General features: G+C 35.7%; 2 protein-coding genes across 9 annotated transcripts; both read right to left on the reverse strand.

The window, feature by feature from the left end:
* Positions 1-2,082: 2,082 nt before the first annotated feature.
* On the reverse strand, positions 2,083-9,084 carry LOC111018568 (uncharacterized). Of its 4 annotated transcripts, none has more exons than XM_022294713.2 (2): positions 8,945-9,084; positions 2,083-3,718 (listed from the first exon to the last, which is right to left on the reverse strand). In XM_022294713.2, the coding sequence occupies exon 2, from the start codon at positions 3,676-3,678 to the stop codon at positions 2,761-2,763; it is 918 nt and encodes a 305-aa protein (XP_022150405.1). In that variant the 5' UTR covers positions 3,679-3,718; positions 8,945-9,084; the 3' UTR covers positions 2,083-2,760. The 4 variants fall into 4 exon arrangements, with proteins under 4 accessions (XP_022150405.1, XP_022150402.1, XP_022150404.1 ...); XM_022294710.2 differs by lacking the exon at positions 8,945-9,084 and adding an exon at positions 8,251-8,390; XM_022294712.2 differs by lacking the exon at positions 8,945-9,084 and adding an exon at positions 7,085-7,224.
* LOC111018567 (pentatricopeptide repeat-containing protein At4g14190, chloroplastic) lies at positions 4,669-9,085 on the reverse strand. 5 transcript variants are annotated; one of them, XM_088126611.1, is made up of 4 exons: positions 8,251-8,386; positions 7,817-7,992; positions 7,085-7,513; positions 4,669-5,887 (listed from the first exon to the last, which is right to left on the reverse strand). In XM_088126611.1, exons 3-4 carry the CDS (start codon positions 7,475-7,477, stop codon positions 4,730-4,732), a joined length of 1,551 nt encoding a protein of 516 aa, XP_087982737.1. In that variant the 5' UTR covers positions 7,478-7,513; positions 7,817-7,992; positions 8,251-8,386; the 3' UTR covers positions 4,669-4,729. The 5 variants fall into 5 exon arrangements, with proteins under 5 accessions (XP_087982737.1, XP_022150400.1, XP_022150401.1 ...); XM_022294708.2 differs by lacking the exons at positions 7,817-7,992; positions 8,251-8,386 and adding an exon at positions 8,945-9,085; XM_022294709.2 differs by lacking the exons at positions 7,817-7,992; positions 8,251-8,386 and adding an exon at positions 8,945-9,079 and having other exon boundaries at positions 7,085-7,516.
* Positions 9,086-10,250: the final 1,165 nt, after the last annotated feature.

Below are 10,250 nucleotides of genomic sequence, written 5' to 3' on the forward strand. Positions count from 1 at the left end.
TTTTAAATTCTATACATTTATTAATGATTATTAATACATCGCACGTCTTGCTTATGAAAGGAATGTCTACGATTATTCATTACGATAACCTGGAATTTTTGAGTCGTCGAGTTACTTAAGATCAAGGTAATCAATTTCGTATACACTAAAAAAAAAATTAATTGACATAAATTATGTGTTTTTAAAGGAATAGAAAATAAATTATGGATTTTTACTGGGAAAGAAAAATTCCGTAGTATCAATTATTGTCAATTTTCCTTCAAGGAGAAACTGCGCCCAAGTGCAAAAGTTCCATCTACAGGTAAGTTGAGAAATAAGTTTAGATTAGAAAACAAATAATAGTAATAATAAGATGCCCATAATTACAAGGGAAAACTATTTTATTAATAGACGGTACAAAAATAATATCCTTACATTTTATTTTCGAAAAATACTGGCTGGACCCGTTCTAATTTTTGTTAAGGAATCTAAGTATTTTATTACTAACTATATTTTTTTTGTTTCTCGTATATAAATTTTGTAAACAACCAAAATTAATTTATTCTCTCTTGTTACCATTTCCAATTTTTGATCTCAATTTTTTCTACATTCCTCTCTTACTTAAAAGAAAATTTAATGATAGTAAAAAAAATAAAAATCCTAACCGATACATACCTAAACATTTGCCTAATAAGATTAGAGATTTTTATTTTTTATAGTACTAGAGAATTTTCTTTATTGGAATATGTTATAAGAAACTAAAAAAAACATATCAAATAAATTAGGAATAAAAACAAAAAACAAAAATGGTTATCACAACATTAACAAATCTCACAGCCACAAGCAAAACCAAATCATATGTCCACAAACCATCCACTACAAGAGAGAACAAAAAGAAAGAGAAATTCAAGACTGAATGGTTAATGAATTTGTAAGTATTTCTCACTCTAAAGCTTTCTCTGATCAATAACTTCTATTTGTCGAAGAAACAAGGAAAAAAAAAACACAAAAAGGGATGGAGAAAACCATACCAAATCATGAAGACTCTTCTGGAAGCCATTGATGATAGTGGACAAACTTTACAGAGATCTGATTCTGATTGTGACTAAATTATCAAAATAATTGGAGTAGAAACAAGGGGAAAAAAACAGACATAAGAAATCACAATCATAACAGTCAGTATGGAACATTTCGGACTCGTTTGATAATGTTCATGTTTCTTGTTTCTGTTTCTTGTTTTTTAATGAAGAAATATGTGGCATGGTTTCAACCTCTAAGAATTCAAGTAGGATAAAATAATGTTTTTATTTATGATTTGGAACCAATTGGAAATGAGAACAAGAAAATAGAAACTTGTTTTGATTGTTCCCAAAATCTCTGTAAGAACGTTCCCAAAAAATGAGAAATAAGAAACGACGTTAGTTGTAAATACTTAGATTTCTTAAGAAAATTGGAAACGATAAACAAGAAACGGAACATTATCAAACGGGTCCTCCCTTTCCAGTAGAGGCATTCTCATCTTCCCTGATCTTAGAATACAAAATGTTTGTCAGAAAGACCAAACTTATACGCCAGAGGAATAAGGAAAAACTACCCTACATAATGCATATCATTCATTGGAATAAAATAAAATTCCCTAGGAACAAACTGAAGGCAAATGATGTGGGGATTCTGAATGATTTGAAGCCTTTGGGTAATCAGAATTGGATCAGAATGTTGAATGATTATCGATGAAAAATGCACACCATGCAACTCCAAAGCAACGTGAATATATAAATTCAAAGCTCACTCGCGTACCTATTGCAATCTCCTTCATTGGCCTAATGACATTCTCCGTGAAACAAAGCTTTCATTGAGAAACATGAAAAAATACGAGAGGGCATACAAAAAGACAGCCAAACAAAAGGGGTCGAGTGAAATTGACTATACGAAAAAGGGTTCCAATCCGAAATAATAAGGCCCAGAGAATAATTGCAAGGCTACTCAAGCACGGAGGCCAAAAGGGAAGCCTTAACCTAGCTAGGAACTACATCTAAAAATCCTACGATCTCTCTCGAGCCAAACACCCTACAAAATCTCAGAAAAAGCCAGCACTCAAGAGGATCACAAAAGAAACTCGTTTTGCAGGTGAATTGTTCTTGCAGTGTGAAGATAAAGACCAAGAACACTACAAATACGACAGTAGATTTACAGACATACCTATAAGATTCTGTAGGTAGAGGAAATAGAAATTCTAGAATAAGAGCCTCCCACCCAAACATCAAAATTTTCTCAACTCCAATGCCAGCAAATAACTTTTAACAAGGATAGAAAGCACAATAACCTTGAGATTCTTTTAACATCAATAGCCTTCAAACAGAACTCCTCCAAACTAACTTCTGTCTGGGCCTTTGGCCTTCCTGCTGTGCGGTGCAGCTAACAGTTGCTCTACCATATCCCCTTCAACCCCAGTGAATAGAGGGTCGGGAATGTGACATGTGCCACGGCATCATCGGTGTGGGTCTAGACAACAATCGCATAAGGCTAACCTTCCTAGCAGGCGTAGCAAGGTGCCAACGTTTGATATTGACAGGGCAGGGGTTCAGATTCAAACCTCTCGACAGATTCACACCCCTTCATCGGGCGGGAGGAGCAAGAGTAGGATGTCAAGTCAAGCTCATGGTGTGCCTCATAAGAACTCCTTCTAGCTTTCAAACTCCGCAACTGTGAATATAACTTAAATCCCAGATTCCTAAATATAATCTCAACTATTGAACACACGCCCAAGTAGGTACAAGTGCTTCAGGTTTGAAGTTTCCCATCAAATTCCCGCAAGATCAACTTAGAATTATCAACAATCCGTTTGCTTTCACATACTATATAACTACATAATTCATGCCTGGGCGATGGCCTAAGTGATTTTAGCTCAATGAGAGGATTTGTAATGGCATATTTACTACAAAACTCCCTTGCTGGCTGTACATGCTTCCACCAAAAATCCGATAGAGCCATTTTCAGTACCTCCCAATATTCTACATCTCGATACAGTCTAAATAGACTGCTACCTTTAGGAGTCCAAACATAAAAGTCCATCCAGTCTCTATCCATTATTTCCATCAAACCTTGAGCTTGTGGAATAGAGTAAAGTGGAACTCGTGACCATGGTGAAGCCTTTCTCATATCACCATCAAAAAATGGACACTTAATCTCCAAAACTCCTCGTGAAGGCAATCCATGGACAATCTTGTCTATTGCACCATCAGGTGAAGCGGCTAACCAATCATCTTCAGAGTTCACTTTACCATAGACTTGAAATTCAGGAAACAAGACAGTGTTTCCTGTTATAAGCTTATATCTTTCAAGTGCCTCTTCTTCTTTGTTGTTGCTCCAGCAAGTTGCTAGGGTACCAGAAAACTGCTCAATTGCTCCAAGCTTCTCTAACCACAGTTGTGCCCTCCGACGAGGCCAAAACCCTATAGCCCCAGCAAAAGTACTAGCGGTCAACTTATGCTTTCTGAGTTCTTGCCAATTTTTGAACCAATGCTGAAAGCTACTGGACTGAAGAACAGAATGATAGTTACCCGTTTCAAATCTCAAAGAATGAGAATTCAAATTACATCCAGGCCGATTCCCAGCAAATGTGTTTCTGCAACGGGACACTGATGATTCCTGACTGCTGAAGTTTCTACAATTATTCAAACTTCTACCAAGTAGGCCCATAGTTAGCTTTTATGGAAGTGAGAAGCGAGTTCTTCATTGCCTAAACAGAATAAACAAACCATTACAAAACATCCTCTTTAGACATATTAAATCACCATTGAATCCAAAAACTTATTTTAACTCATCCAAAAACTTAAGCTCTCGGTTGGACTCTCCCTTTTGAACTGAAAATTTGCACAAAGACCCAACTAGTACAAATCAATATTAAATGGAGGAGCAATGACAATGCATGGTTCAAATAAAGAACTTTCAACTTGATACCATTTTAAACATGTTAAATCAAATCATCAATAAACCCAAAAGCTTAAGCAGATTAGTTAGAGTAAATTTAACCATTTATACATATCTAAACAACATACATTAAAATAGGAAAATGCACCTATCCATTGTCCCGATTAAACTGAAATCTAAGGACATACCTGCAACTGCTGGACTGGCTGACAGAATGGAGAGGGGTGCTGAGGGATATTTGAGAGAGAAGGAGGAAGATTAAGAAGAACAGAGGGGAACGCTGTAGTTCGATTGGCTGTGCGGACGCGAAGAAATGAGACAACATTTAAAAGGAAAGTAATATATATCTATATACATATGTGAAAGTGGGCTGGGCCTAGATATTGGGCTGGGAGCATGGGAACTGGGGCAGGATATCACTTCGCATTTGCTAATGAGAATGATGGGGCTGCTCAAACGGAGGAAGGAATCGGGAATCCGTTTGCTAATATGGATGATCTGGGAGACGTTTGTGAGTATCTCCTTCACTTGACCATGCAATCAGACTCACATGAGAATAAAAGATTATTAAACGAAATAGAGTTGTTTTTTCGGGCTTTAGCAGTGAAGGATCGCAGCTAATCTGCCATCTGTACTAATTGATTCATGTGAAAGTAATAACTATTGGGGATACATCAAATTTACAACACACGAAACATAGACTGGTTTTTTGCATAAAAATCTCCCTACAGTAAAGTTTTCGTGCAAAAGTTCTAGCAGTTGTCAATGGATTATCATATCCCTTGAAACAATTTGATGTAGGTATCTGCAATAAGCTAGTTCATCTAGTTTTCAATCCAGTTTCCCCCTTTTCAAGAACCAGATCAATGAGTCCTTCATAAGTCCATATTTTATTTTCCCTATCCTTGGGCTCCAGAGCAGCGTATGTCTCCTCACATTTTTTAAGGAAATTTCCCTTTCCAAATGCAGCTAGAACCAGCGAGTCGGTGTTCATCTCCACAGCTCTAGATAGCAAGTTCATCCTTCTCCATGCCTCTAAAGTTCCGGTGCCGTTCAATCCTTTGTTATTTGCATCTAAAAGAATTCCAATGGTAACTATATCAGGTTTGACATGTCTTTCTCGCATTTCAGAGAACGACATTCTGAGCCGCTTAAAATCCTTCATTTTCAAATAAGCTAGAAGTATAATGTTTGCAACTGTCACATTCCAAATCTCATTAGCTTTGTCCATTTCCTGAACAACAGAGTCCATACCCCTTCGGCTTGATAAACAAGCATGCGATAGAAGACGCAGGCACCAAACAAGATCGGTCTTCCCGATTTTAATGTAAACATCGACGCCCAAGGTCTCCAATCTTGAATACATGAAGTTCTTGATACATACTAGAGCCAATTTTCTGATTAGATCTTCCTTCAGATTGGTCCTTGAGTTCAGGATCCTTCTATAGAACATTTCCATTTTATCCAAGATGCCAAATTTGGTGTAAGCTTCCAACATGGCAACCAAGGTAGATGACTGCAGATCCATTCTTTTTGAAAGCATAGTTTGGTATAAACCTTCCATCTTTTTAAGCAATCCACCTTTGGAAAACTCCCTGATAAGCAAATTGTAAGTTATTTGGTCTGGAAAACATCCATCCAATTCCATCTGTTTCAGACACTTGACCATCTCATCGTACATTCTATATTTTCCATAGGCTTCGATTAGGCCATCGTAGGTATCTGGTTCTCGAGTCATATTGATGTCTTTCATCTCATTGACGAAAAACATAGCAGTTTCAAACTCACCTTTTGCAGCAAAACCATGGATGAGAGAATTGTAAATACCCAAAGATGGTTGAAGGCCAATGCTCTTCATATCTTGAAATGCTGACATAGCATCATCCATAAGACCATCTCGACTCAATAGAACTATTACCTTCTCATAGTTACTCTCGTTAATCCGTGATCTCTCAATGTTCTTCCACGCATCAAATAGCTGCACAAAGTTTCAAATTTTCATTCACTACATGCACTAGAACTCCCAAAATGTACATAGATCCAATCCACTATCAAGTCCCAATAGGATCCCGAAAAGAACCAAGAAAATAGATGGCGGTTATTTAAAGGAATGTATATCAGAACCTTGCATCTATCAACTTTCCCTTGGATGCAGAAGATTAAATTTCAGAACAGATTTAATGTTTCCTTTAAAATAATATGGCCGCAGAAAGTAGATTCTCAGTTGTAACGATAATTTCTTGGCAACAAAATAAAAGGTTGAGCATTTAGGATGCGCTTAGGAGTGATTTTTGGCATTGTCAAAATCACTTCCCTTCCCATTGATCATGTTTGGTCAATTAAAAAATTGAATTTAGAAAAGTTTAAAATCACTTTAAGTTGATTTCTAAGATATGACTTGGACGTTGATTTTGAAAAATCAATTATACTTAAATCTCTTTTTTTCAAAATTACTTATCCTATCATCACTCTCAAACACACCCTTAATCAGTCATGTACAAATACATGTATCACTTTGTACATATATTGGCAAACCTTTGTTTCAAGTGAGGGAGAATATTATACAATCTAGGTTAAAAGTTAAAACACATTTTTAGGCCTCCTCTCCCCAGGTAATAGAACCAAATCATTCCAGAATAAGAACATGTTTGGCAAAAATCACTTTCAGCCATTTTCTAAGATCTCGTATATCATCCTAAAATATTAGGACATGTTTGAAAGTGATTTTGACAAGACAAGTTTTGTCATTATCAAAATCACCTCCATTTAAAATAATAATATTTTACAATGACATACAAGTGATTTTGATAGGTATCTTTACCCTTCCTATCGGGGAAAAATAGAAAGAAACAATTTAAAAGAGAGGGAATTTGAGAGGACTTCGATCTCTCCCTAGACACACACTTAAATTGCTTGCCTCCTCACAAACTAAACCTCTAGGCTAGGGAAACACAACCTAGCCCACTAAGACATGCAGGATTGAACCATAAAAACAGGAACTAACACAAGTCCCCACTTTTACTGCCCCTCTTTTCTCACGTACACCTGATTGATTGGAGGTATAACAGGTCTAGAAAATGACAAGAGTAAAAAATCACTCTCAAACGTGTCCAAAAGCTAAAAGAAGGCAAAGTACATTGTAATCTAAAATGTGTAGGAGAAGGAGAAGCAGCACCTTGAGGAGTTGATGGGATCTGGATGCTTGTGTGAGGAATTTGACAACAACCCAGAAATGGTCTGTGCTCCAATCTCCATGGTGTGTAAGTAGTAGCAAAGGGCAGGAATCGGTTTTGTGGAGGTGGGAAAGCAAGGTTTTGAGGGCATGGTGTTGGTGAAAAGTGTCTAGTAATAGAGTGGCATGCTTTGTAGGACTGTGCGTTGGAACTGCACAAGAAGTTGTTAGGGATAGAAGAGGCTGTGGAGTTGGGTTTTTGGAGGGGACGCACCTGATTTTGTTAAGGTAAAAAGGGTACGAAGAAGAAGAAGAATAGTATGGGAATTGGAGCCGAAACGCCAATTTGGAGCCGCAACCAATAGAGTCGTAACCATGGAGAACACAAGTTTCCATCCAGGTCCTCCTAATTTGCTCACTCCTCTTATTTCACTGCTAAAACAAACATAGGTTAGGTAAGACTTTTTTTTTTTCCTTTTCTTTAAATACTGTTTTTTTGCTTTCGTCTATGAATTTTTTATTTTTGATAATTTTAACTAGGGGTGTATATGAGAATTTCCCAAACCGACCCGATAAGTTGAAACCGATCAAATTGACGTCGGCTGGTCGGCGGTCGATTTGGGATTTTTCCAAAACTGTTGGTCAATCGGCTAGGAAAAAACTCTCAAAACCAACCCGACCTGATCAACATATATATCTTTTTTTAAAAGGAAATATATATATACACACATATACCTTCTCCCCTCTTCTCAATATTGTTAGCTAGGAGTGTAAATATCCTCATTCGGTTCGGTTTTCGGGTAGGGAGTGGAAAACCGAAATCGATTTTCTGGCAATAAGAGTTGTCAAGTTCAACTAATGGAACACTCTGACTATAATGACTTATTTTAGAAAATTCATATGAAGTCATCCTGTGAATTAATAAGATAAAATTAGACCTCCTAAATAAAAACAAACAAAAAAGTTCAAGAAACTCCATTAAAAAACTAAGAACATAATCATTAAACTTAGAAAATGCACATCTTGGAATCATTAAACTCCAACTAAAAACAAAATCATTAGTACTCCACGTTTCCTCGAGAAAATGCACATCAACATCATCGAATCTCATCGAGTAAACATCCCAAGTAAATGCAAAAGCGAAGAAGGGTTAGAAATTGGAATCTAACCAGTTTTTCAAGGCTAGATATAGATTTTTCAGAAGACTCGATTTGCTTTCAAAGGATTTACTTTCTCCCAACCCTCCACAAGCTAATTTTAAAACAGAAACCAAAGAATCATGCTCTTTCGTGCTCAATTTTCCATCCCTGCTTTATGAATTCAATTTCCTGTAGCAATTTGCAATAACTAGAATGAAAATTAAAAATATAAATGAATCCATATTTCATAATTAACAACTTCATAAGACTTGTGGGCAAGGTAAGAACAACGAACTTAGAACTACATATGACGGCAGCAATCAATAGCAACCCAGATTTTGTGGACCAACTTCTTCGGGTTCTCCGGTTTGTAGATTAACTTATCAATTCATTAACATATATTTTTACACCCATTGCTTCAAGTTTGTGGGGGTAATTGATACACATTGACCCATGAATGCATTCATAGAAGAAAAAGCCCAATTTTCAGACTGGAAATTAAGGAGAATGATCGAAAACATAGAAGAAAAACCCAAAATCGATTTCTTTTTTTTTTTAACAAAATTTTGCACAACCCAATAAAATTCTACCCTTTTGATAACAACCCAGAATAACATATCCCTTAATCAGATAAACCACCCTTTAATCGAGTTCGCACAACACGGACTTTGACAGAAGAAATGCAAGAACAAGGGAAGAACATGGGTTTGTATACAAGACGTACACAGATGAAGAGCTTCGGTGAGGTGAGAGTTGAATCGAGACGAACGTTCGTTCACAGAGAGCGTCGCCGCTGCTGGATATGATCACCGCTGCATATGGCCGCCGCCGCCGGAGATGGTCACTGAAAGAGAGAGAGTGCCGGGGGGCGTCGTGAAAGGGATTTTGTTGGAGACTTAACTAAACTTCAAAATTTTAAAAATTATATAATTAGGAGTTAGTCCATAAATTTAATTAAGAACAGAAAATTTTACATTCCAACTTTATAAAACTTTAAAATCTTAATATTTTTTTTAAATAATTTTTCTTAATTCGAGGCTAACTAAGAGGGGCCGAACCTGCAATAGGTAAAGTGGTTTCGCTAGTATACTTTCAAAATGTGACCATTTTTTTCTATTAATTTTATTTTCAATCTCATTTTTTCTTTCACAATTTCAACCCACACTCTATTCAATATATTTATTGAAATGCAATAGATTTTATGTTGAATAATTTTTGAGTGGATCTTAAAAAAAGGTTTCGTCATATATAGTGAAGTGATATTGATGGCTCTCGCAAAAGATAATTTTTTTTCAATCAAATTATTAATTTATAAATAGGGGCTTCTCACTAGTTATGTCAAATTCACATTAAAAAAAAAGTGGTTCTCCCTATGAATATGAAGAACCTTTTTCGTGAAATATCGTCTACTACAAAATTTGTATTCCAAAACAAAACAAAAAGAACAATATAAAGGACGGGCATAATAAGTTGTGATGTTTGACTGTATGTATGATTTGAACGATGCTACGAGATACAATATATTAAACGACTACTCCAATCCTAAGGATCCATAGGCTTAATTGCGGATCCAGTACAACAATAAACATGTTTAAGTTGTTTCGTTTTAGATTTTTATTCCAATTTTGAATTTTATATATCTAGCAAAAAGATATGCAATAGCGTCATTGTATTGTATTGAAAATAGAGACAAAAATGATTATTTTTAAAAGTAAGTGACAAAAAGAACATTTTGAAAGTACATACACAAAAATGAATCAAATTCGAAAAGTATATGGACCAGAAGTAAAATAAGCTAAAGCTGGAAAGTAAAAGGATAAAAATAGTGTTATAACCCAACATTTTTAAATCGTGAGAATACAAGTTTAATCTACAATAAATCATGAAATTTTAAACTATAAATTATTATGGTACAATAACAAGTTTCTTACCTGATACATTTTCTTTAGACACAAGATGAGTAGGGTGGAGACTCACTTCTTATTTACATACATGGGATAATTGTTGTTAATTTGGACAACTTGATTGGT

This window comes from Momordica charantia, assembly GCF_013281855.1.
Source record: "Momordica charantia cultivar OHB3-1 chromosome 7 unlocalized genomic scaffold, Mcharantia_2.0 BLBB01000007.1, whole genome shotgun sequence".
Taxonomy (NCBI): domain Eukaryota; kingdom Viridiplantae; phylum Streptophyta; class Magnoliopsida; order Cucurbitales; family Cucurbitaceae; genus Momordica; species Momordica charantia.